Source organism: Botrytis cinerea, chromosome 15 (genome assembly GCF_000143535.2).
Source record: "Botrytis cinerea B05.10 chromosome 15, complete sequence".
NCBI classification, from domain to species: Eukaryota; Fungi; Ascomycota; class Leotiomycetes; order Helotiales; family Sclerotiniaceae; genus Botrytis; species Botrytis cinerea.
The window spans coordinates 1,420,887-1,444,674 of record NC_037324.1 but is presented as its reverse complement, the minus strand read 5'-3'; the positions used below and the strand labels follow the sequence as shown (position 1 = coordinate 1,444,674).

The following is a 23,788-nucleotide window of genomic DNA, read 5'->3' as shown; positions in this document are numbered from 1 at the left end:
GAAAGAGAAAGAAGTAGGGCTCGAGTGGGTCAAAATATGCTAGAATATGGGAGTCTAATTGTAAAGAAGAGAGCATACAAGTTAGAGCTCAGTTGAAGTTTTAAAGAAGAGGTGGTGGTGAAGAAAGGAAAGGCAGTAGTAAGCAAGAATTCGAAGAGACTTCTCCTCTCATCTTATCGCTGTATCACTCATGTAAGAGATAACAGCCAGAATAGTAGGCTCTTAAGCTTCTAAGATACATTGCTTCCCTTTTTCTCCAATCGTCTAGCAAGTTCGATGAAAGAAAATCAGCGTTTAATAAGAGAAAGGGCAGGAAGCTTCAATCGAAACAGTAGCAAGATGGAGCCCCGAACCGAATCATGCTCTCTCCATCTCGTTTAGAGTTCTTGTCGCCCAAGAGAACAAGCAAGAAGATCACGTAAGATGGATCATGAGTTTTATCATCGAAGATAGAACGAGTGAGTATAGAATGAGTAAGTGCGGATTGATGAGGTTTGGAATTGATATCCAATATCACTGGCAGGTGATTCGTAGAAGTCAGTATCCAGCAATCAATCAGTTGTTAGAAAGGCAATGCGAGTCTACTAGTACTTGCTCATTTGATATCTGTACAGAAAGGGCTTCAGCTAAATTCATAACAGCATGACCGCTGTATGTGTTGATATGCTCGGGTAAATACGAAAGATCGTGGGGTTGAACTGGAGTGGATAGCTTCGAGCGGAACGGAATAACAGCTCACCCGGAGACAGATTAATTATTACGCATAGAACAACATTTTTAAACATCCCCGTTAGCAAGCAATCCGTCCCTCTATTTCCTTCGAACCCGGACAGACATTCGATATGTCGAACCCTCTCTTGCGCACTCTGCGTACATCGCGACCAATTCTCTCCTCTTCTCCATCCCGCATCTCTACCAAACGCTTCGTATCAACCTCTACCGAAACATCCCCGGTTCTGACCCGATCGAAGAATCTCCTCGTTGGAACCTCGATAGCTCTCGCTCTCGGCTTTGGCTACTTATATATTACTGATTCCCGAGCTAGCGTTCACCAATGGCTTGTGGTTCCCGCATTACGTGCCATATATCCCGATGCCGAAGATGCCCATCATGTAGGAACTAAAGCTCTCAAAACGCTCTACTCATTCGGTCTCCATCCTCGCGATCGAAGCTTCAGACAAGGCAATACAGATAAAGCAGATTTAAGCGTAGAAGTATGGGGCCAGAAATTACAAAATCCAATTGGCACATCTGCGGGGCTTGACAAATTGGCAGAGGTTCCAGATGCTTTGTTTGCCTTGGGTCCTGCGATTGTCGAGGTTGGCGGGTGCACACCACTTGCACAAGATGGAAACCCAAAACCTAGAGTTTTCCGTATACCGAGTCAGAATGCTCTGATCAATCGATATGGACTTAATTCAAAGGGTGCAGATGATATGGCTATGAGATTGAGGGAACGGGTTCGTTTATACGCATATCAGAATGGATTGGGTGTAGGAGAAGATGCTGAGAAGATGGTCTTGAATGGAGAAGCTGGTGTTCCCCCAGGAAGTTTGTTGGACGGGAAATTATTGGCGGTGCAAGTTGCCAAGAATAAAAATACCAACGGTGATGACATTGAGGCCGTCAAAAGAGACTACGTTCACTGCGTCGAGAGATTGGCTCCATATGCCGATATCTTGGTAGTCAATGTTAGTAGCCCAAACACCCCTGGCTTGAGGACATTACAAAAGGTTGAGCCATTATCTCGAATTTTAGAAGGAGTGGTCGGGGCTGCCAAATCCATAGACCGGAAAACTAAGCCTAGGGTTATGGTCAAGGTATCACCCGATGAGGATCAAGACGAGCAAATCGAGGGCATCGTTGAAGCTGTCTGGAGAAGTGGCGTAGACGGTATCATTGTGGGTAATACCACAAACCGAAGAGACAAGCTCATCCCAGACGACATCAAGATTTCTGCCAGAGAAAGCAGGATTCTCGAAGAACAAGGAGGATTTTCTGGGCCACCAATGTTCGAGAGAACATTATCTCTGGTTAAGAGATACAGAACTCTACTCGATCGAGGACCACCACAACAAGAAACCACTCCTGAATCAAACGACAATGGTCTTGTCTCCACGATCGCCGAAAAGGCAAAATCTCTCACGGGCAATAAAGCAAATGATCAAAAGGTAATCTTCGCTACTGGTGGCATCACGAATGGAAAACAAGCACTAGAAGTCTTGAATGCAGGTGCAAATGTCGCCCAAGTTTACACAGCAATGTAAGTCTCTCACCCCACTCTAACCAGCATTCCCATGTCAAACAAAACAAGGGCGCAAATATTTTACAATGTATACTAATCTATCCAACAGGGTCTATGGAGGTGCCGGCACAATAACTCGTATAAAAACTGAGATGAGCAACGAGATTTCAAAAAAGTAAATAGAGTTAATTAAAATAGTAATATACCCCAAAAATGTACATATCGTTAAAGCGATTGAATTCATCAAACCCAAGTTCCAATAATCTGTAAATAAAATGTTCTTTCAATGGAAGGTTTGCGTCACAAAACCCGTTAGGGATAGACCCAAATTCAATACGTAGTTGGAATTTAGTCATCTGATAGTCTTGATACGGGGTATAATATTTAGTTTATGAAAGAGTAAAAACAAGCCCGCTCAAACGCCAATGCCCCCATTTTCCCAAAGGGACTTATCCAAGTCCGATCTGAACATATTCCAAGCTCATACACTGTTGAAATCAAGTTCAAACAATTTCCATTGCTTCCAGACAAGACAGCGCCTTCATGCCCTCGGCCTCAAATGCTGCTACCATTCGCTCGCATTCGTCAAGAAGTTTTCCTTGAGCAACCGTTGCCGTATGGTAAATCCATTGCTCCACCGACATTTGACTTTCCGCTTTGGTTAGATTCCCTGTCTTAAGATTCGACAATGCTTGCAAGAAATGTTCATGTTCTTCTTCGCCGAAAAACATCTCAGCATCTACGGGCTCCCATTGCTTAGTAGTTTTGGGTGCTATAGAACCTTGATTTGGAGGAGTATTAGGTCTTTCAGGGAACTGGTTTTCTGCATCTGAAGATTGATGTTCTGTGTCTGAAAATTGGTTGTCCGCGAGTGGAGATTGGGGTGGTGACAAGGGGGGTGGGGATCCTGGTAGAGATGCTGGTAGAGATGCTGGTGGAGATCCCGGTGGAGATTCTGGTGGAGATCCTTCTATCCAAAGCAAGTCCGCAGCTTCTGCTTGGTTCTGCAAGTCTATAAAGGTTGGTGCTCGTAGTGGTGCAGCGGATGCTTGAGGAATAACAACTTGCGCCGTACTAGCCCTTGTAGTACGTTTCTTAGGTTGGGGATTCGGAAGGTCAGGTTGAGACATCTCGTCGTCACTCTTCCTCTTTCTCCCACGAGTAGAAGATGCTGCTGGGACTTTAGGAGCCTCAATTGGTTCGACTTTCTTAGCCGTAGCCTTGCGACCTTTGAGTGCAGACGTCTTCACTTTCGTTGTTGCTGTAGACATGATACTGTCTTCCTCTTCGGCAGCTACATCGCTAGCAACGTCAATAGCGGACTGTGTAGATGATGGCGCTGGGGCGGCCTTTTTAGCCAAAACCTTTCGACCTTTGGGTCCAGATGATTTGCCTTTTGTTGTTGCTGTAGACATAATACTGTCTCCGTCTTCGACAACTTCATCACTAGGAACATCACTAGCGGACTGTATAGATGATTGAGCTGGGGCGGCCTTTTTGGCCGAGGCCTTTCGACCTTTTGGCCCAGATGCTTTGCCCTTTGTTGTAGCTGTAGACATGATACTATCCCCCTCTTCAACATCTGCATCACTAGCAATAGTAACAGCAGATTGTGTAGATAATCGCGATGCTTTCGATGCCCTGCCCCTTTTGGCAGTAGATTTCTTCAGAGCAAGTTCCGAGTTATGCTCGTCGATAAGTATGAAGAAAGGACATTCGGGTGATCGATTAAAATGTTCATCCCTGAGAGAAAAGTTAGCTTCGGTAGTCAATAGAGAGAGTTCAAAACATACAATGGTTTGTCGGATGGCTCCCATCCATCCAATGCCAATGAACAATAAGTACAAGTAGCCATATCATTCGACTCTGCGGTTGGAGTATATTTCCACCCAGCATTGACTAACTGTTACCTTGTCAGTATAAATGGTTGCATGGGTAACAGACAGCTCATACCTGCTTAGTCTTGCATTTCCAACCCCTCTTTGCTTCGTGAGGCCATTTTCCTGCAAATGTCGCAGTTCTAGCCTCGACCATTCTTAAGCTAGCAGGAAATTCCCTGCTCAATTCTTCATCTTGTGCCTCAATCGAGGCAACAATCGCCCATCCACAGTTTGGTGAATGCTTTAAATGTTCCTTCAATGGATCATCACCTTCCTCCCAGGCATCAATAGATCTATGGCAGAGAAAGCAAGCGCAATTGTCAGGATTGGTTTGCGAAGGATAGAAAAAGAAACCTGCTTTTGCAAGCTTTGCGCAAAGTCAGCGTGCGCTAAGTAAACAGAGGTAGGATACTTCATACTTCTTCTGGTAGCAGGGATTTGTGTGGCCATTTGAGACTTTTTGGAGCTTTCGATCCAGTAGTCGACGTCCTACGACCAGTAATGGGTTGTGCATGACGGTAAGATGCCACTCTACTTTCGAAAGTAATGTAGCCCGGGGCAACATCATGAACAGCCATTGTAGCAACACGCGTCGCGTCGACAGACCCTTTTGGAGATTGCAATGCAGAGATTTTGTAATGCGAAATAAGGTTCAATGAAGTAAGCTTGGGCTGGATTTTATCAGCAGTAGTAATTGACGCGTTGTATTATATGAAGCTTCAAGAATTGTTTATTGTCGTGGGGAGAAAAGGTTGGATTCGTTGATATGTTTATTGAATGTATTCTGCCATTTCGAATAAAGGCGGTGTAAACTGTTAGCCGCCTCCGAGATTATTAAAACCTCCTTGAACGTTACGACATACCTTACCATTCAACCTATCACAGAAAACCACAAAAACTTTATTTTGTCAATAATAGACCTTCAACCTCCTTATGTTTTCGTTACCGTTCTCGAAAATGGAGTGCATGGTGTTAATGGTCTAATCGACCATGTCCCAAGTCCATGTCCGCTCCTTCGTATCAAGATTGTATCTAGAAGAAGATCAGTTGTTCTACGAGGAAAAGAGTTACATATACGTGTTCGCCCCTTCATTTCAACTTCGTATCACGGAGTCGACTAGCTAGTTCTATTCTATTCCTAGGTCTACATTCTTAAGCCCCTAATCAAGCAGATGAATATCCCCAAGTCTTGGGTCTAAGTTGGCTCAAGAACTCGGCTGTGGTCTGCCTGCCTACAATGCTATAATACATTACATGAAGAATCTTTCTACTAATGACCATCTTCTCTTTCTCCCTTCATGTTATAATGCCAAAGAATGAAGAAGAACTCACAAGGTGGATGGTATAGTTAGTACCAGGCTGTAGAGCGCAGTTGATATAATACGGCATGTCAGTGACGTTGTATTCATACGCACGCCATCTTTTTTATATCTAACCAGCATTGAGTTGTCGTTTTTGTGATTTTCAACCCCAGGTTTTCATTTTTATTTTGACGGTAACTATATTAAATACTGTTCTTTTCTCTACCAAACACTGTCTTGCCTGTGCATATACCTGTCACTCCATCTCACAAGATCCTCACCAAGAGTATCTACATCAAAATCCGGAATATCAAATACACAGGTTCCTCTACCTCATCCTTTATTTCCTGACTGAGTTTCTAAGCTGTTTTTCTGCCTTACTTTAGTATTCAAGTTCTCGCTAGAACATTGGGATGTTAATAAATTATTTATCGAGGAAGAGTAGTTTTGTGGAATGAGGATTGAGTAATAAGCTCGAGTCCTTCTCAAGCTTCCCACATTGTATGCTTTGGCCGAAGATACCTACACCTGCCATTCTGCTGTTCCCTCCCTTTTAAAAGTGGAGGTACATGTAAAACTCCTTCTTCCATTGACTCAATTAGTTCTGATAGTTTAACTTAGGAGGCAACTAAACAGCGTTCCCAAGAAGGGGTAACAAAGTGGTTTTCCCCAAATTTTGATCCGAAGACCAGAAGTTAGAAAAGCAAGAGAGTTTGGTTTCAATCGGATGATCAATCAAAGCCAAAACCAAAGTTGAAAGCATTTGGCCAAAGTGAAATTCATTGGGAAACTACAGCCCTTAGGAAATATCATTGTCTGAAATTCATCGCACTGCGAACATCTCCGCATCCCAGTATCCACTTTAAAATCCCTAGATAATTTGAATAAATCATAAAAGTCTTCGCATCCCAAACATCTTCATGCCTTCATGTACCAGTGTCCCAGATAATCGAGCAGAGTTAATATCATCGCTTCCCAGAAAAACTGTGTGTGTGAGTGTAAACAAATTCCCAGCATACCCCCCGCGAAAGCTGAAAAGAAAATTTCATACTCATCGATCGTCGCATCCCCAAATCATCACCATTACTTCAGTTCTTATGGAACAATTCTTTGGCAATTTCCAAGCCTTTCTTCAATCCAGACTTACCCTGGCCGTTATCACCATATCCACCAGAGTTTGTCTGATCGTTGCCATCATAATCTTCCGCTCCATAACCAGACTTGGTGGCTCCATAACCACTGGAGGTTTGATTGTCATCACCACCATAACCTCCAGATAAAGCATTATCACCACTTCCGCCCAAGCTCCGAGAATCATTCTTATCTCTACCATATCCGTCTGAGACGTCACTATCACCAGTAACATTATCACCATATCCAGAAGAGCCAGCCTTGACTCCTTCATATCCACCAACCTTGTCATTATCATATGAATCGCTTCCAGCACCAATGGTAGAGCCAAATGCACCACCCGAGGGTGTGACATCATTGTTGTAGCTGCTGCTTGTGTCATCCTTTCTGCTTCTGCTGTATGTATCATCAGATGTTGTATTGTCTCTTCCAATGCTACCATATGTATCCTCAGATGAGATGTTGTCTTGGCCAAATCCACTCCTGGTATTATTGTTTTCGGTGCTGTCATACGCATCTCCAGATGAGGTATTTGCTTGACCAAATCCACTTGTTGCATCATCTTTTCCGGTGCTGCCGTACTTATCGCCTCTGGTACTACCATAAGTATCGCCAGATGAGAAATTGTCATCGTTCAAGCCGCCACTCGTGTCATCCTTTCGAGTACTACCATAGTCATCACCAGATAATGTATTATCCTGACCAAAGCCACTGCTCGTGTCATTCTTCCTGGTACTACCATAACCATCATCTCTGGTGCTGCCATAAGCATCACCCGACTCATTATCATTATCATCGCCACCTAGACCACCACTTGTGTAATTGTTCCTAGTACCTCCATAACCTGCATCTTGCAAATTAGCTTGCGCTCTAAACCAAGCACCACACTATCCAAAAATCTCCAACGAAACAGGAAATGAAAATAAGGTACATACCACCAGACTGAGTATCATTATCTCTATTTCCATAATCTACCACAAGTTAGTGAATGAAAGTGAAGCGGATGGAACAATAAACATATCATACCACTCTCCTGTTGAGCGCCATAGTTATCAGATTGTCCGCCGTAGCTGTCAGACTGCTCTTCGTTTCCGTAGCCGGACATGATTGCTTGTAAATAGCTGAGTTCGAGAACGGGATTAAATGGTTCGAAATCTGTGTGTATGTAGAAGGTGTAGAAGGTGTAGAAGGTGTAGAAGGTGTAGAAGTTGTGCAAGTTATCAAAGGTTCTAAGTAGTTAGAATACTATCAAGAGCAAGCAAGATCGATAATGTATCAGATTCTATAAAATAGATTCAGAGCGGGGTAACACAACAACAATATAACACAACCAAGAACCAAGGTCCAAAAATATCGGGAAGGAGCAACGAGGGGGTACTGAGGTAGTTTACATATCTATCAAATCTTACATCCAGATCCCGTCTGATCACAAATTCCCCATGTGAATATGAATTATGAATTATGAATCCCTCATTGCCGAATCGTGTACTACTTACTTACTCGTAAATTCTAAACTCATACCAATCTATCTATCCTCTATCTGTATGTATCACTAACAAAATCACACCTCCACTCCCATCCACCCACGATCAGAAGACTCACCATGCAACCCGAGATATCGCAGCCCATCTATCCCATCCATTACCTTACCTCACCCCTCTTCCCCAATCCAGCTCACTGCACTTCCGCCCATGCTATCTCATGTTCCCTTCCTCCCGCAAGATACGATCCATCTCAGCTCCAGCTTCAAACCCCTTCCTTATCCCTCATTTCTTACCCCTCACCCCTCACCCCCCACCTCAAATCAAGACCTCCCCCCGCCCCCGCGCCAAAATATCCCACCACAATACCACCAGACCACCACACCCCAATTCCCAATCTCGAAAACTCAGCCGAACAAGGATTATCACCATCACCCCCACCTCCACTTACACCAAACCCACCAACCCCCTCACACAACCCATCACAAAACCCATACAGCCACCAAACCACAAACCACAAACCACAAATCCCCCCAAATCAAGTCATCTAGTGGCTTATTATGCTATTCTTGAACCGCGAACCTATCATGCCATGTAATTTCTCACTACACACACACACACACACACACACATATATACTCTCACTCTCACTCACTCACACACACACTCTCTCTCTCAGAAAATCTTCCCCGCAAATTCGAAGCTGAAAACATATTCTCCTAAATACTGATATCTGATGTACAATATCCTAACAAGCCCATTTTAAAAGGAGAGAATGCAAATTGTGTGAAAGAAGACTGATATGTAGTAGCCATCAATCCATAGTCACGACTTGAATGATCAAAGTAATGGACACAAAGATTCATGTCTTAATCTCAAATAAGCTCGCTATTGAGTATATACACACACACACCCATATACTACACTACAAGAAGAAAAGAAAAGAAAACAGCGTTAAACGCTAGGTATCAACTCAAAGAAACGCTTCCACCATGCTCCAACCATTACTCTTCCACCATGCTTTGAAATCTCCTGTTTGCACCTAAATACTTTTCAAATACCCTTATAGAGCATGCCAAAAACAAAAGAAGAAGAAAAAACTCCTGGAAGAGAACTCTTTTCATTCCTGAGCCCTCAACCTCAATTCTCAATCCCCCAGTCCTATCCCATTTTTCATGCTGAGCTTTGTCTTGCCTCATAAACCCCATTGGCAATCTTTCTACTAGTCTCAATTTCAACCCAATTACCTGCTGTAGGAGCCAATGATTCATCTGCAAATGGATCTGACTCCTCAGCACCTTTAACTGCTTCCAGTCTTGAAATACTGATTCCATTACCAGAAATTGGGCGTTGGACTTCCCATCTGGCTTCCGCGTGACCTGGTTGCTGAACTGCGCCATCTGGGCCTGAAAATAAGGCACTCATCTTATGCCATTCATGACCTAGGGTAACATCTCCAAGACGCCAAACAATAGCGGATTTATCGCGGTAGTGGGTACCAGAAGGTTTGGATTTACACACAGCGGCTCCAACACCTGCGTATTTACCTACGATGACGAGGTTGTTGAAAGTTATAGCATCCGGGGAGAAATCTGGATTGAGTGCATACTCGATTATTAGACCAAGCTTATCACCAACTGGTTTCCACGCCGGCTTTAACAATAATGGCGAATAACCAGCCATATCCTTATCATCAATATGCACTCGATAAGTGAATGCGGGCGATGTTTTGTGCGATACCGACGCAAGGTCCACTGTAAATTCATCCGATTTCTCTGCTGATACTGGATGAATGAATGTTCTATTAGGACCAATCGCCTCTAGAGCGGGGAAGTTGTTGATTCTGATCGTTTCGGTTCCTATGCACGTTAGACTTTGCAGCTAAATGTATTGAGGATGACTTACCTGAGGCGGGTAACGAAGCATCGTTCGGTGACGAAATGTAGCTCAAAGCAATCTCCCCACTAACCTTAACTGTCTTAATCGCCCCATTTTCTATCATGGCACTGACAGTTTCGATCATTGACGCATTGAGGCCAGGGCGATGCATATCAGCATGTTTGACTATAATATTATTGGAGAGAGAATGTCCGGAACGAATTGAATTTGCATCAGATACACTTGGCGCAGCATGGCCATGCTCCGAAATAGCTGCAAATGCTGCCGCACGTGCAGCTGCAGGCGAGAAAGCCGGTGAAGGAGGCAAGTTGTTCTCTATGGTACTGACATCAAGACTAGGTGAAGGGACATAGACTGTGTTGCGAACATCTCTTCGACCTCGGACGGTACCAACTTTTCGACCTGGAGTGGTCAATTGAGATGAACGCAAAGTATTGGCAACACTTGATAATGCAGCTTGTGCATCTGCATCTTGCTCGGGGATTGGTTGATCTCGGATGTCTAGCTTAAACTGGGGTTCATTTTGCTCGTGAGCTTCATGTAGAGCTTGCGATATAGGATCGTTCATGGCTGCTGGAACCGTGAAGCCTTCAGAATCTTTTTGGGTTTCTTTGAAATGCGATGGTGGTGGACCCGATGGTGGTTCAACTTCTGACAGGTCCATCATTCCCGGGCTTGGTACACCATTGGAGGTAGCTGGTCTAATCATATCCGATGCGCTTAATGAATCTTGGCCCATCCCATGAGAGTTGCCATTAGGTTGTAGAGTATCGCGATTAGATGGCGATTCGGGAAGAGCAGAAAGTCTGTTGTCTTGCGAAGAGGAGTCTCGCAAATTGTTCGACGAAGTGTGAGGTGAAAGGGTTGGTCGCCCTGAACTGCTGTTGGAATTGCGATTCAAACTCGCGAATCCCTTGTTCGGTGATGGGGCGCGAGCAAATCCTCCATGAATGCTTTGGCGTCGACGTTGAAGCATTGTGCCAAATCGACTCTTTAGCTTCGACTCTAGATTTCGTAAGTTAGCATAAATCACAGGACCATGCAAAGCATTATTCTCTGTAGAAACAAAAATAATTCAAAAACTTTAGCTTACCACCAGAACCTTCTTGTTTTGATATATCGCTAGCAGCTGCTGAATGTGTAGACCGTGGAGTGGGCGGGGGAATTGGCATTGTATTTGAGCCACCTTCTCCAGCACTCGAAAGTTGTCTAATGGGCCGCTCCATGACGGGCTTTCCCGCGGTAGTTGCTTCAGACCAATTCCTAATTTCCTGAACAGTATCTACCTCCAACAATGCTGTCAATGTTTGCTCAACGGCCACTCGACTTCTCTCGATTCTGTCGGCTTCGTGTGTTTCGAATTGCGTGAGGACATCGCGGAGGTGGTTCAATCGCCTTTCATCTACTGCCTGAAGACTCTCATATATGAATGGAGCTTGTGCTTGCCATTGCTGTTCCGCATTCTGTAATTTGGCAGCTGCATTCTCCACCTTTTGCGTGCTTGCTTTCCCCCCCTTCTTGCTGAGCTTGTCCGAGGCATGTTGCGCATCTTCCAACTCCTTAGCCATGGCCGCGAGATTCCCTTGTATTGTTGTCATTCCCTGCATTTCTCGATTTTGGGTAGCGAATTGTCGCAATGGTTGTTCGACATCCTTGGAGATTCGTTCAGCCAAATTGTGATGAGAATCCGCAATCGATTCGACCGAATTCACAATTTTCCTCCATGGTGTATCGAATACCCTAAGTTCCGGTTAGCCAAGGTCGAAACCGAATGTCCCAACATCATGCCATACCCTAAATCCCCCCCGGTTTCTTGTAAGGGCTTGCGCGCAAGCTTTCGGAGACCCGCAGCATATTGTTCTTCTACTTTGCGGCGCTCCTATTGCATGTGTAAATAAGATGCCATCGCAGTCACCGGATAATGTGTATATATACCTGCAGCCAATCCGCGATTTCCGTATTCACTTTATTTATCCTCTTCACACGCTCGTTAAGTTTTACTGCAGCTGGCCCTGGTTGTAATCGATCCTAGAATGAAAGCATTAAGACTCGGTGTGCTGTGAGTCTCAGGAAAAAGGAATAACTTACCAGCATTGCCGGATACTCTTGTCGGTCTACTGCATCCATATTTGTGATTTGTTGTAATCCCAACTTCCCAATGAGCTATCATCTAGTGTGTGACTAATGGTTGTTCATGTTATGCTTCTTTGGAGGTTAAGAAATAGTTGCCGTTGCACCTCTGCTTGGTGTAAAAAGGAGGGAATGGAGGATTACTTCTTGCAAATATAAAGTTGGATGTTAAGTAGAACAGGTACGAACGCAATCGACCGTATACGAGTCTCAATCAATATATGATAATTATCATGCGCTTCTCGGAATTAGAAGTTCTCCACGATTCCAAGCTCGAAGGAGCGAAAGCGGCTCTTTCTCGTTCTGGAATTGATTGGCCGATGCTTTGCGGTTGGCTGCTTCCATACATGATCCTTGTTGGGGAATCATGCAAAAACAAAATGAGCAATGCAGATGGCCTTGAGGGACAATTGGATGAGCACGTGATGTGTCACCTCTTCTTCTTCTGCTGCGAGAGGGCCAAAGTCTGCAAGGAGTGTTCAGTAGCAAAGCAAGTCCAGTAGTTAGATTAAGCACGTCTAGAGTAGCAAGTCAAGCAAGCAGTTCTAATTCTTCTCGCTCCTGTCGGTGGACCAGACCAGACACTCCCGCAAGACCAGAGGCGAACTGCACTCGACATTCTGAGTGCTCTGCATCGTGTCGACCATCTAATGCCATTCACCTATTCACACATCCACACATCCACACATCCACCACGTTGCATCTATTTGAGAATCCTCCATCTTCCTCATTCACAACACCGTACTCCACGCGCAACCAGAGACAGTACTTCTCACATTTCCAATAAGACACGCCCGAACTTTATCCGAAAACGCAAGAGATCATCTCCTGTCTAATACGAAGTAATCACCTCGGATAAAGGATAAAGCATCTTTGCAGAGGAACACAGTCTACCAGAGAACACTATCTATATCTAGTTTATCGTTGTTCACATCCTTCCAACTCAGCAATATGAGCTCGACGTCAGATTGGAAACATGATCTGAACGCTTCTGACCGATATGATAATATCTCAAAGCTGTAAAGTGGCACCAGTCCCCTTCAACACATAAATCGGCAGGGCTAATCTTCCTAATAATAGAAAGAAGTATCTCTCGGTGGGTGGTCTTGGCGGTAACACTCAGAAAACTGCATTTGAAATCGAAGCAGAGGCTTATAATTCTTCGTCATCAAGAGTGAGTGATTATTTCAAATATAAGCATTCTATGTCACGTGAGCAATATAGCTTCCCCCTTTTCTGATGATACTTTTCGGCTTCCATTTTCTGTTCTTTATAGTTCGCCGGGGGAAGATACTTTGCTCTTGAGTTAAGTGAACATGCAACCTACTGTAACTATCTTGCTGATACCAGCACATAGGCCGCCTACGATGATTTGTGCAATCCTACCCAGCCAAATGATGAAGTCTGTTTGTCGACAACATTTCCACCACCCAAAAGCCCCGGTATCACCATAGGATCTTATAAAAACTGTCACCATATATCTAGTGGTGCTGTCTCTCAAGTCTATAGGTGCGATACTGAAGAGGCTTCCCATGCTTTAAAGGTGATAACAGAAACTCATAACATGGAGCCACATTCTCCTGCTCGTGAAATTGCTATCCTCAAGAAGCTCTCTCATCCCTCGATAATAACACTTCTCACAACAATATACGATCAAGAATCAAGATTAGTTCTGATATTGCCATATATGCCACACACATTAACAGACCTGCTATCGAAAAGTAGCAATGGTCTGAACACACGCACGACCAAAAAGATCTTCAAACAAGTGTTATCCGGGCTCGCATACCTTCATGCAGAACACATTATTCATCGTGATATATCACCATCCAATATTCTTTTGCCTCAGGATATCGATGGTCAAAGTTCCATTGTCATCACCGATTTTGGCACCGCATGGCACCCAAGCATCTCCTCATCTGCTGAGCCCTCCGACCAAAAGTGTCTCGAGGTTGGTACTACATGCTATCGCTGCCCAGAAACTCTTTTCTCTAACACATCTTACACCACGTCTCTTGATCTCTGGTCTACGGGTGTTCTTCTTGCCGAATGTCTCCGCTCGCCTCCTACCCCGCTCCTCGAAAGCCGACGCGGAGATGAAGATGGGAATCAACTGGGTCTGATCTTGAGTATGTTCAAAACCCTCGGGACGCCAACTGAACAGACATGGCCAGAGGCAACGAAGTGGAAAACAAATCCGTTTCAATGGTGGAATATTTTCCCAAGTAAACCATGGGAAGAATTACTACCAAATGCTGAGGAAGATGGAAGAGATTTGGTCGCAAGTCTTGTTGTCTATGAAAGTAGTAACAGAATAACGGCAGATGAAGTAACTTACTCTTTCAAAAAGCAAACGCAATTCGCTAACCCTTATTATCTAGGCATTGAAACATCCGTTTTTCTTTGAATAATTCAACCAAACTATAAGCAGCTTAGCTTGCGAGTTCGCATTTACAGATAAGATAGCCTCTGAACCGGATTGAATGATTTGATACTCATTGCTTTTTTCACACTCCAACTGCTTCTCACATTCCGTGTTTCACATTGGCCAGACCCATCATCTTAATGTCCCAGAGTGTCAGACTAGTACCCCACAAGTTTTTACTATTGCTATCTAGGTAAACTGACTATCCAAAACGAAATCTTCATCGTCCATTCCCAAAACAAAGCAAGAATCACTACTTCCCATGTTCGAATCAAGATCATCCGCCTGTTGCCATTATAATCCACAGTCCCGAACGAAATCGCCAAGCCAACACCTTTCTTCCCCTCAACTCCACACTCAAACCCACCACATTCCCTCCAATCCACCTCTCCCCTCCAAAGCCCCGCCCCAATAACTAAAGCCCCTTCCATCTACCCAATTTCACAACCCCAAGTCCCTATATAACCACAATCGGCGTCGTAAAGTAAGTCTGATCCTGACAATCCGTCTGATGACAACACGTCATATTCGCCGCGTCCAACGCTGGATAACAATCGACTCCGTATGGATAAGGCGCTTCGTTATTTCTGCAGAGTGTTCCAAGGGTGGAGGGATCGTATTCGCAACAGTTCCAGTAGCACTGTCTTTTTGTTAGTTTTGCAAATTCTGCTTGTGTGGATGAAAGGAAGAGAGTGTTGAGAGAGGTAAGGGAAAAGAAAGAGTTAGAGGGGGAACGAAAGAGGGGGAAAGAAAAATGAAATAAAACGCACAGTAGATTGATCACCACCACCACTACCATTGGGAGGGACACCTTGAGGAACAGAAAAAACAGCACCTGCGAGAAAAGCTGCAGCAACGAGGGTTTGGGTGAGAAAATGCATTTTCGTATTAAAGCTGTCTTAATCTTTGAATTTTCAAGATGGATATAATATAAATAATGTGCTTTCCTCAAAATGACGCGAGGAATCTCTCTATATAGATTGAAGAATCCTCTCCATCTGCTTCTTCCCTGGTGAGATAAAAGGAAAAAACACATGCACACATACATTCCTCGGAGTCTACTACTTTTTTCCACCACCCTTGCGATCTATAGATGTATGCACAGCCGTTCCTTCCCTAGGAATGTGGAAGGAGAATACCGCAAGGGATTTCATTTCACAACTTGCCCCCCCCCCCGTCTTGAAGTTGGAGAATTAGACGAGCTTAGAGAATGTGCAGTTGTGGTTTGCAATGCAAGGGAGAACAAAAGCTCGGAACCAGCTCTCCATATTATCTACTACCGGATGTCGAGGTATGTTAAATCGAGATTCTGTGTCTTGTATCACAAGTGTTATTCATACATGCATGCATCATTACGGTCCTTTGAATGAGTTTTTCTTCAACTCGATATTCAAGTAAAATTGATCAACTAATAATAAATACATCTATCTTAACACCCCTCCTCAATCCCTCGCTGCGACTTCAAAATTTCTACTTCCACATCTCCTGCTTCGCCACCCCATTCTCCTGGTATTCTACAATTCCTATCTTCGGCGTGCCGAGAATACAAATCTTAATCTATGAATGCAAAAAGTCGGCTGGTATCTAAACAAGTTCTAACTTCTGACGCCTCTGGTACTGCTCCTCATGATCGGTCAGTAGTCATTCATCTTATTCCTCAATTATGAATATCAAGAATTGCAACATCACTGAACGGTGGAAAGGATGGAGTGATATGCAGTCTGCCATGTCAATTTCCTGCAACTTTTTAACTATCGCATTTTCATTTTCGTATCTTACATACACGCAGTATACTGCAGATTCTGTCCAAGTTGTCGTTACTGAGTATTAGCTACTATGTGTATCATCATAACCTCATTATTTTTCAACAACATCGCGTAAAGGAAGAAACTGGAAGAGAGGATACCAAGACTTAGTATTTGCTAGATCTATTGCTCGCTCAAACGTCATTCGACTCATCATACTCTTCAGACACGACAAGCAGGTAACTCTCCCAACTTCGACTCATCTACAATTCAAAGATATCGCCACCTAACAGCCCATCCTAATTACCACTCACCATATCTCACGCCAGAAAAAGTTCACAAATATGCATACACACACTCACTCACTCAAAATCACAAACAAATTCTCGAACACCATTGCGTTAATTCCAGGGCCAGCCCAGCTCTTAAGATAGATACAACTCCATAATCAACATCTCTTCCATATCTCAACTCCCTGTCTCCTGCTCTGCCATGCCATGTATTCGCAGCGCTCATCATTGTCCAGTAATTCTTTACCGAAAGAAGTAAGATACCCACGACCCGTTGCTCATCGTTCATTACCATTATCCATTATCCATTTATGATTGACCATTTACCATTAACTATTAACTCATGAACGAAATATCTCCATGGAAATCAAGATTTGCAGAAAGTAAAAGAAAGAAAAAAAGAAATCGAAAAATAAAGTGCACCCGGTTACCGTTCCCTTATCCATATTGTATGCATTCTCCATTTCCCCGAATGCGTGAAGAAAGAAAGAAAAGAAAAAACGTCTGATGATATCAAGTCTTGCGTCTATGTCAATTACAGTAATGGGCCAGCCATAGGTTGGTTAGGTTTCTTCATATCCATCTCGTAGTAATAGTGTTCAATTCAGATAGCATCGCATGCGTGTTCAATTGTATGATCAACAGTTTCGCCAAAGGGGATTCCATCAGCGATAAAAGTATTGACCTCACTCAGGAGATCATCATCCCACATGGGATCTTGGGGTAGCATGAATTCGCGCCCGCTGCTACTGGCGTAGCCCGTGAAATCAAGAAGCCCGGCAACGTCGCCGCTGATCTCGAATTCCTCGAGATTTTCCTCGATTTGGGAAAGGGATTGCTGGTTGTTGCTCGAACTCATCTTGTTGGCGCCGTGGCTGCGATTGCGGTTTCGGTGGCGGCGAGGGTTGGGATTACGAATGCGAGTTTCTTGGCCTTGGTGACTGCCGGCTGCGAAATCGGCAGGTATCATTGGAGTTGCATTGAGATTCATGCTGAATCCTTCACGCGAGTGCATGGTAGGAGTCATAGGACTCGTGTTAAAAGCCGTATTGTTGCCGCCAATCGAGGACTTGACTGGTGTGACAGGACTCGTGTTGAAAGCTGTCGTGCTGTCGCCATATGCAGATGATCCCTTTCTTGACGAACTTCCCATGTGACCGGAAGAGCTCGCATAGCCACTATCGTAGTCGGTTCCCAGTGTACCAGCATTTTCGGCACCATTGTCGAAAAGATGGTCCAGAATACTAATATTCCAGACATCTCCATGGGTGTTGCACTTCCAAGCACTACACCCATCCGCCGGAGCTGCCGTATCTCTTAACTCACGAATCCATCCCAGTTGCTCAACCGCACCTCCAGGTAAAACCTCCCAATACTTCTTTTTACGACTGACGATATCACCAACAAAAAGTCGTACGACCGGATTCTCTCCCAACTTCTCGGCCTTGTAGACGCGAGCTCCGGAAAGAAGAAGCATTGGAATGCGATGGTCTGGATTGTCCGTCTGTGGCGGAACGCGTTTGCGACCGCCATATAATGGCTCATCAATTGATTGTCGAGAGTAATGCAATGTGAATTGGCGCGTCGCATGCTTGTAGTCGGCTTTGCACTCTTGTACACAGGTTGGAGACGGGCAGCAGAATATAGCCACGTGCTTCAGGTACGCGTGTTCGTGCATGGGATCAACAAATGCAACCTTTGTAGGTGGCTTTTGAAAATCGATAGGGTCGTCTGTGTTGCCGACTCGAAAAGATGAAGGGGCTCCGACATTCTCAAGATGGAATGGATTGCAATCCTTTGGATCAGACAAATACTCGGCAAACTCGCTACTCGACTCATATTGATTCGTTGAATTAATTGAATATGAACCTGGGACTGGAGCTGGGAAATCTGAACCCAGAACGAATGAAGGGTCAACCTCCAAAGGAAATAGATAATTGAAATCAGGAGCGAGAGAAGAATGGACGGCGCTGTTTTGCATCAACTCTGGATCAATTGTTTCTTCTAGATTATTCTCAGCTTGAAGTTCGCCATTGTGTTCGAGGTTAGAATTGAAAGGGGAGTTGAGAAGGGAGTCCTCGAGCGGAGTGGTGGGGTTTAATTGAACGATTGTAGGAAAGATGATTTCATCCTCAATGAGTTCCTTGCTCTTTGAGGAGGAATTAATTGTTTTAGCTCTGGGTGCCATTGTGTGTGTTGTTGGTTCTGATGATTGTTAAAGATTGTGGTGTAATGATTGTGGTTGTAAGGGAAAAGGAGAGGAAGCGAAGTTGCTGAAGGAGGTACTATATGTGGGCGGTCGCTTAAATCAGACTTTATCAAGGTATCTCAAGATTTCTGCCTAGCCATCAAGAGTGAATATTCTATATGTCGTCAGGACTTCAAAGTACAAATGATTCGGAGGTTGCCGTTCTCTGGACTTGGGTTTCAAAGTGTCATTCAAAATGCTTCATCTTTGTTCTGGATATGACCGTCTCCAGTGATTTTGAACTATCTAGGACAGATGTTACTTTCTGTGAAGCTAATCTATGATTTCACAAGTCTACAGGGAGAAATTAGCTAGTTTTTGAGCACCCAGAGGGGGGGAAAGGCAATATCAAACTCATGCTCTGGAAGCTCAAATCATGTAAAATCAGTGAAATGGAAAGACCTTCAATAAAAAAACGTCCAAGTGCCATCATCATTGTACTAGGCTTACTAGTACTTTGAGACTGGGGGAACAGACAGACCAAGGCAGTGATATAACGTAACAGTCAACTAATAACAAAGAAAGACTATTCATGAGAAGGTGAATGTAAAAAGTGGTGGCCTAAGCTCGGATAAGAAAGATTGAAGTGAATATGAAAAGTGATCCGAGTCGAACAATAGGTAACTCTTGATAGGTATTAGGCCATCTCGTCCCTTCCTTGTGTTAGTCATACGTTCGAATTTTGAGCTTATGTTTTGTCTAGATAAATCCCTCACTACCTCGTGTCTACTTCATTGGGTGTGAGAGCTTCTTAAAACTCATTGTTAGCCGAACTTGACTGACACTTGTATATCGATTCGCAGCTTCAGAAACAAGACTACTTCTTTGTTACCTCTGCATGTTCAATATTCATTATTTAGAAGACAGAGAGTTTGGTTTGCTTTAGTTAGAGGATAGTGAAGGCAGATAATCTGAAAGTCAAGCAAGTGAAGGAATCAAAAATGGGACAGAAACCGAAGAAGAAAGATCTGGGAGACTTTTTGAGTAGACCTAAAATTACATTTCCATTACCTGGAGCCTCATAGTAGTATGAATTCTTTAGATTATGTACCGCCAATCATAACTCATCCATCCAAATTACTATCACTTCCCAGATTTTCCTTTTCGAAATGAACTTCCGTCCGATAACTTTTCTCTTGATAGACCGATACAATTACCACCAAGATGTTAATGCCCTGGACCAAGGACTACATTTAAAATGTGACTTTTGTCCAAAATCATCACAAATCCACTCCAACTCCTTCCCAGCATTAGGAAAAAACATACCCTGAAGCCATTCCGGCAACACTGCGCTTTCCAACGGACGTAAAAAGTGTCGGTCAATCTCTACAAAAATCAGACGGCCATCATTGTCAATGGACTCAACTAGGAATATGACCCAGAAGCTAACCTCTACTCGAACCAAATATTGTGTTTTGCGTATTAGAAGCCCGAGACGTTCAAGAGCATGAGGTGGTTTATGGACGATTCTTCCATTAGAAACTGCGAATAGAAAGGGATACCAAGGGCTGTCCATTTCCGGTAAACCTCCGTAATAGCGCACGAGAGGTAGTTTCTCTACCGTTTCTTCGAAATCCTTGATTTGTTTTGGACCGATGGTGGGAGCCTGGTAGAGTAGTTAGTTAAGGACGAGTGTGCCAAAATACGATATACTTACGCTCATAAAACGATGCAAAAATGCCCTGCGAATCTCGTTCAAGTGTGCCATGTGGGCATTATTCTTGACTTCCATCATGTTTGAAGGTTGGATTTTAGATTTGTGGGAATTGTACGTGTCTTCAAGAGAGACATATGAGGGTGATGATTATATAAGGATAAACTCTGTCGGCTGTTCTTTCCTCAACATCGTCATGGAGAGACTAATTCACACACTAGGATCGAAAAAATTATACCATCAGGAAGATCTACGTGGGATCTTCGATGTTTTAGCATAAATTTCAAAAATCAAATGGATAACATTTGACACTTTAGAACTGCATGAAAATTGAACTTCTGTTCTCAATCACCTCGTCACATCCTGATTCGAATTCGACAATCACGCAATTCTCTGAATCTAAATGCTTTCGTCTACCTACATGAGAATTGTTTCTACTGAGGTACATGTAATCAAGAAAGTGTGCCGTAGGTCGTCACTACACTAGTGCTTCAAAGTCCCCTTCACCAGGCATAAGTCATCTCATGGCACTGTCGATCCCCTAAGTCTCAACGATTTTGTGAAATTCCAGCCGAGATTTGATAATCAAATACAATACAGAATTCAATATTACCTAAGTATCTCACTAAAACAATGATCAAATTCATCACATGCTCGAGAATATTAAAGCTAACAAATGAGCCGGGTCACGCATTTCCTGTGCGGGTATGCTTTTTCTCCAAGATTGAAAAGATAAAAGGGATGTTCTTACCTCCGAGTGGCTTCAGAAAAGTATATCTTATGAGAAATATCCATGAAGTTGACCTGATTTGTGCCCACCAAGATTGCGTTGGCTGAATACCTGCACACAATACCGTGAGACCAAAACCTTTTTCACCAAGCCTCAACTAGATATCTGTCAAAACTTACACAAATCTTTTCACTGTCACATGACAATCACTGCAAGATATATCTATACAGATAAATCACCCGGTGACTTGGCAATTGGCCCTATCACAAGCAAGAAGAACTCATATCAACAGAGTAAGTGAAACTTGAAATACGCTGTAGTGTATTCTGACCAAGGCAAAAATACATTCAAAGTCGCTCGCCATTATTCAAATATATCCCACCCATCTAATTACTATTTCGACGAATCAAAGGTTGAGTGGCTGAAGTACTCTCATCTTGACCTGATGGGGATTGCGAGTTCAGAAATTCTTTTCCTTCTTCTGAACTAGTGCTTTGAGGAGACTCATAGCCAGCACTTAAAATCCTCTCATCTTCAGCTACTGAAGATCGGAAACGCTGGACTCGGATTCCTTCCTCTGTATTGCTGTCTCGACTATTCACCAAGCCAGTTGGTGGAATACTCTCATATTGAGTCACAGAAGGTGGCGGTTCTCGGATTCTTTCTAGTACTTCTAAACCGCTGCCCTGGGAAACACCATAATCGACGAATGCAATGTTTTCATTTACAAGATCTGGAAAGATGTCGTTATCATCCGCTTCATTCTGGGTTTCTGTGTTGGTCTCTTCCCTAATGTTTAGTAGACCATTCTCGCTTTCCAATGACGTGCTATTATCTTTCTTTTCCTTACTCTTATTTATGACTCTATCTGCTTCTTCAATGACTTGTCTGGTATCATCCGTTAAGGAATCAAATTGAAGACCAGGATTTGCCCAGGAACTCGACTCAGGATGCTCCCTTACCTCCACCCTTGAATTTCGATCACCGTTAGACCTCGCGAAGCTCAGTCTTTCTAGATATTTCGATTCTTCCTGTTCTCTCTTTTCTCTCTTTTCTCTCTCCGACATTCGCCTATATAATCGTATTTCCCAGCTCTGTCTAAGGGTATTCTTTCCTCCATCAGGAGCACATCGGCATCTCATGCGAACAGTCATCGGATTGACATTCGGAACGCAACAGAAGTCTTTCAAAGCTGCTGTGCCCTCCACTCTCTTGCATGAACCGTGGCAATCTCTGATCCCATCCATTGGACAAAAAAAATGCCCTGGATAGACATGAAAAGTTCCACCATAGTATCTCCAAAAGAGATTATTGCGTATTCCAGAACACCACTTTGAGATCTCTGGATCCCAATTTCTAGGAACCCAAAAATATGAATGCCACCTTTTTTCGTTTCCTGGGGCTTCTAGGTTCATAGTTCGAATTTCGAATGCATAATTCGCCGTGGAGTTCTGATCGACATATTCCCTCAATGATTGAGAAACGGAAGTCTTTTGTGCAGTGTACTTCTCTAGTACAGTGAAGTGCTTGTTCAAGAATTTCCGCAAGGATCGAAGCTTGTTAGGCAAACTATGCGTGGTACCGTCTGGGAAACGGTAATCCGATTCACACTTGCCATTAGCACGCATTGATAAGAATTTAACACAATTTTTTAGCCTTGCATCACAATCTTGTGTCGGAGGGTCGATCTTGATTTTGACTCTAAGACACACTTCGCATTTTGTCATAGTGTTAGGCTCTGAGACCTTCACACGCTCTCTATTCCTCGGGGCACTAAGTTCGAGGCCGCTTTCTTCATTTTCAACCGAAACGGTGGTCCTAAATGAAACATTGCTTTTCGCATTGTTTATGGATGGGTTAGTGCTGCATTTCCCGTATGTACCATCTGTAATCTTTATGGAAGCTGTATTGCCATCGTCGGTAAGCTCATCAACTTGACCCTCAACAGAAGGCGCAACTGATGGAAGTGGTCGTCCAGGTTTCTCTTGTAATTCTTTTGATGATCGGAAGAAATTACTGAAACGAGCCATATCTTTGATTTTGGGCGAAACACGATGTACACAAGGTACTTGAGCACGAGATTTGACTGTTGCAATGCTGGATTCTTGTTGCTTTTGGATAACAAATATCGTGGAATATAAATATAAAGAGCTTCACTTCTGTGGAAAAACAACAGTCAACAAGTTAAGAACTCATACTGGACAAGCAAATCCTACTTATTTCAAAAGAAGTATTGACGACTGTAGTTTTCGAGCGAGTGGTAAATATGCTATTCCAGGCTCATAACGAATGAGTTGGATGTATTTCTTGTTGAGGTGCAAATCATTGAAGGAAAAAATGTAAAGAGAAATGGCAAAGTAGACAGAAGTTCAATGAGTGAAGCTTCTCAAGATAGAAGTCGCACTGAATTGCTTGTGTCATTTATCACTTAAGCAACGAAATATTAGCCATGCCTTTTGGGCGTAAATAGCAAGTGCGGTATGAAACCCAGCCTCTTCATACCTTCCAATGGATAGTCAATATTGTGTGATTTTATACCATTTTGAGCCTCGTGTTTACGATACTATTCGTAGGGGAATAAAATGCAACTATGCTTTGCTTCATTCCATGGACGAATACAATCCTTGAT

General features: G+C 43.5%; 9 protein-coding genes across 11 annotated transcripts; 2 read left to right on the top strand and 7 right to left on the bottom strand.

Annotated features, from left to right (window-relative positions):
• Positions 1-670: 670 nt before the first annotated feature.
• On the top strand, positions 671-2,550 carry BCIN_15g04150 (hypothetical protein). Its single transcript, XM_024697616.1, has 2 exons — positions 671-2,263; positions 2,355-2,550. The coding sequence occupies exons 1-2, from the start codon at positions 843-845 to the stop codon at positions 2,422-2,424; spliced, it is 1,491 nt and encodes a 496-aa protein (XP_024553432.1). The 5' UTR covers positions 671-842; the 3' UTR covers positions 2,425-2,550.
• Positions 2,551-2,602: 52 nt separating this feature from the next.
• Bcbir1 lies at positions 2,603-5,309 on the bottom strand. The gene is made up of 5 exons (XM_024697615.1): positions 4,989-5,309; positions 4,545-4,909; positions 4,199-4,492; positions 4,039-4,148; positions 2,603-3,988 (listed from the first exon to the last, which is right to left on the bottom strand). The coding sequence occupies exons 2-5, from the start codon at positions 4,701-4,703 to the stop codon at positions 2,749-2,751; spliced, it is 1,803 nt and encodes a 600-aa protein (XP_024553431.1). The 5' UTR covers positions 4,704-4,909; positions 4,989-5,309; the 3' UTR covers positions 2,603-2,748.
• An 881-nt stretch (positions 5,310-6,190) lies between these two features.
• Positions 6,191-7,912, bottom strand: BCIN_15g04130 (hypothetical protein). Its single transcript, XM_024697614.1, has 3 exons — positions 7,584-7,912; positions 7,493-7,528; positions 6,191-7,401 (listed from the first exon to the last, which is right to left on the bottom strand). Exons 1-3 carry the CDS (start codon positions 7,660-7,662, stop codon positions 6,515-6,517), a joined length of 1,002 nt encoding a protein of 333 aa, XP_024553430.1. The 5' UTR covers positions 7,663-7,912; the 3' UTR covers positions 6,191-6,514.
• Positions 7,913-8,734: 822 nt separating this feature from the next.
• Bcsyp1 lies at positions 8,735-12,420 on the bottom strand. The gene is made up of 6 exons (XM_024697613.1): positions 12,026-12,420; positions 11,873-11,965; positions 11,731-11,816; positions 11,031-11,677; positions 9,944-10,942; positions 8,735-9,897 (listed from the first exon to the last, which is right to left on the bottom strand). The coding sequence occupies exons 1-6, from the start codon at positions 12,062-12,064 to the stop codon at positions 9,212-9,214; spliced, it is 2,550 nt and encodes an 849-aa protein (XP_024553429.1). The 5' UTR covers positions 12,065-12,420; the 3' UTR covers positions 8,735-9,211.
• A 99-nt stretch (positions 12,421-12,519) lies between these two features.
• Positions 12,520-14,579, top strand: Bccak1. Its single transcript, XM_024697612.1, has 4 exons — positions 12,520-13,086; positions 13,148-13,241; positions 13,425-14,396; positions 14,449-14,579. Exons 1-4 carry the CDS (start codon positions 13,019-13,021, stop codon positions 14,476-14,478), a joined length of 1,164 nt encoding a protein of 387 aa, XP_024553428.1. The 5' UTR covers positions 12,520-13,018; the 3' UTR covers positions 14,479-14,579.
• A 176-nt stretch (positions 14,580-14,755) lies between these two features.
• On the bottom strand, positions 14,756-15,580 carry BCIN_15g04100 (hypothetical protein). Of its 2 annotated transcripts, XM_001545578.2 has the most exons (2): positions 15,263-15,580; positions 14,756-15,132 (listed from the first exon to the last, which is right to left on the bottom strand). In XM_001545578.2, the coding sequence occupies exons 1-2, from the start codon at positions 15,371-15,373 to the stop codon at positions 14,950-14,952; spliced, it is 294 nt and encodes a 97-aa protein (XP_001545628.2). In that variant the 5' UTR covers positions 15,374-15,580; the 3' UTR covers positions 14,756-14,949. The 2 variants fall into 2 exon arrangements, with proteins under 2 accessions (XP_001545628.2, XP_024553427.1); XM_024697611.1 differs by having other exon boundaries at positions 14,756-15,580.
• An 832-nt stretch (positions 15,581-16,412) lies between these two features.
• Positions 16,413-19,022, bottom strand: BCIN_15g04090 (hypothetical protein). The gene has a single exon (XM_001545580.2). It carries the CDS (start codon positions 18,713-18,715, stop codon positions 17,132-17,134), a length of 1,584 nt encoding a protein of 527 aa, XP_001545630.1. The 5' UTR covers positions 18,716-19,022; the 3' UTR covers positions 16,413-17,131.
• A 722-nt stretch (positions 19,023-19,744) lies between these two features.
• On the bottom strand, positions 19,745-20,671 carry BCIN_15g04080 (hypothetical protein). Its single transcript, XM_001545581.2, has 2 exons — positions 20,433-20,671; positions 19,745-20,381 (listed from the first exon to the last, which is right to left on the bottom strand). The coding sequence occupies exons 1-2, from the start codon at positions 20,508-20,510 to the stop codon at positions 19,929-19,931; spliced, it is 531 nt and encodes a 176-aa protein (XP_001545631.2). The 5' UTR covers positions 20,511-20,671; the 3' UTR covers positions 19,745-19,928.
• Positions 20,672-20,954: 283 nt separating this feature from the next.
• On the bottom strand, positions 20,955-23,547 carry BCIN_15g04070 (hypothetical protein). 2 transcript variants are annotated; one of them, XM_024697610.1, is made up of 2 exons: positions 23,376-23,547; positions 20,955-23,318 (listed from the first exon to the last, which is right to left on the bottom strand). In XM_024697610.1, exon 2 carries the CDS (start codon positions 23,187-23,189, stop codon positions 21,546-21,548), a length of 1,644 nt encoding a protein of 547 aa, XP_024553426.1. In that variant the 5' UTR covers positions 23,190-23,318; positions 23,376-23,547; the 3' UTR covers positions 20,955-21,545. The 2 variants fall into 2 exon arrangements, with proteins under 2 accessions (XP_024553426.1, XP_001545632.1); XM_001545582.2 differs by having other exon boundaries at positions 20,955-23,547.
• Between the last annotated feature and the right edge of the window lie 241 nt (positions 23,548-23,788).

Coding starts and splice junctions, on each gene's coding strand:
- BCIN_15g04080 (XM_001545581.2), bottom strand. CDS start 20,510: ATGATGGAAGTCAAGAATAATGCCCACATGGCACACTTGAACGAGATT. Junction 20,382..20,432: donor TTTTGCATCGTTTTATGAGC/GTAAGTATATCG, acceptor CTACTCTACCAG/GCTCCCACCATCGGTCCAAA.
- BCIN_15g04100 (XM_001545578.2), bottom strand. CDS start 15,373: ATGCATTTTCTCACCCAAACCCTCGTTGCTGCAGCTTTTCTCGCAGGT. Junction 15,133..15,262: donor GTGGTGGTGATCAATCTACT/GTGCGTTTTATT, acceptor ACAAAAAGACAG/TGCTACTGGAACTGTTGCGA.
- BCIN_15g04130 (XM_024697614.1), bottom strand. CDS start 7,662: ATGTCCGGCTACGGAAACGAAGAGCAGTCTGACAGCTACGGCGGACAA. Junction 7,529..7,583: donor TGGCGCTCAACAGGAGAGTG/GTATGATATGTT, acceptor AACTTGTGGTAG/ATTATGGAAATAGAGATAAT. Junction 7,402..7,492: donor TAATGATACTCAGTCTGGTG/GTATGTACCTTA, acceptor TGCAAGATGCAG/GTTATGGAGGTACTAGGAAC.
- Bcbir1 (XM_024697615.1), bottom strand. CDS start 4,703: ATGGCTGTTCATGATGTTGCCCCGGGCTACATTACTTTCGAAAGTAGA. Junction 4,493..4,544: donor AATCCCTGCTACCAGAAGAA/GTATGAAGTATC, acceptor CTTTGCGCAAAG/CTTGCAAAAGCAGGTTTCTT. Junction 3,989..4,038: donor GAGCCATCCGACAAACCATT/GTATGTTTTGAA, acceptor CTTTTCTCTCAG/GGATGAACATTTTAATCGAT.
- BCIN_15g04090 (XM_001545580.2), bottom strand. CDS start 18,715: ATGGCACCCAGAGCTAAAACAATTAATTCCTCCTCAAAGAGCAAGGAA.
- Bccak1 (XM_024697612.1), top strand. CDS start 13,019: ATGAGCTCGACGTCAGATTGGAAACATGATCTGAACGCTTCTGACCGA. Junction 13,087..13,147: donor TATGATAATATCTCAAAGCT/GTAAAGTGGCAC, acceptor TCCTAATAATAG/AAAGAAGTATCTCTCGGTGG. Junction 13,242..13,424: donor ATAATTCTTCGTCATCAAGA/GTGAGTGATTAT, acceptor ACCAGCACATAG/GCCGCCTACGATGATTTGTG.
- Bcsyp1 (XM_024697613.1), bottom strand. CDS start 12,064: ATGGATGCAGTAGACCGACAAGAGTATCCGGCAATGCTG. Junction 11,817..11,872: donor AAATCGCGGATTGGCTGCAG/GTATATATACAC, acceptor CACATGCAATAG/GAGCGCCGCAAAGTAGAAGA. Junction 9,898..9,943: donor TGCTTCGTTACCCGCCTCAG/GTAAGTCATCCT, acceptor TAACGTGCATAG/GAACCGAAACGATCAGAATC.
- BCIN_15g04070 (XM_001545582.2), bottom strand. CDS start 23,189: ATGGCTCGTTTCAGTAATTTCTTCCGATCATCAAAAGAATTACAAGAG.
- BCIN_15g04150 (XM_024697616.1), top strand. CDS start 843: ATGTCGAACCCTCTCTTGCGCACTCTGCGTACATCGCGACCAATTCTC. Junction 2,264..2,354: donor GCCCAAGTTTACACAGCAAT/GTAAGTCTCTCA, acceptor TCTATCCAACAG/GGTCTATGGAGGTGCCGGCA.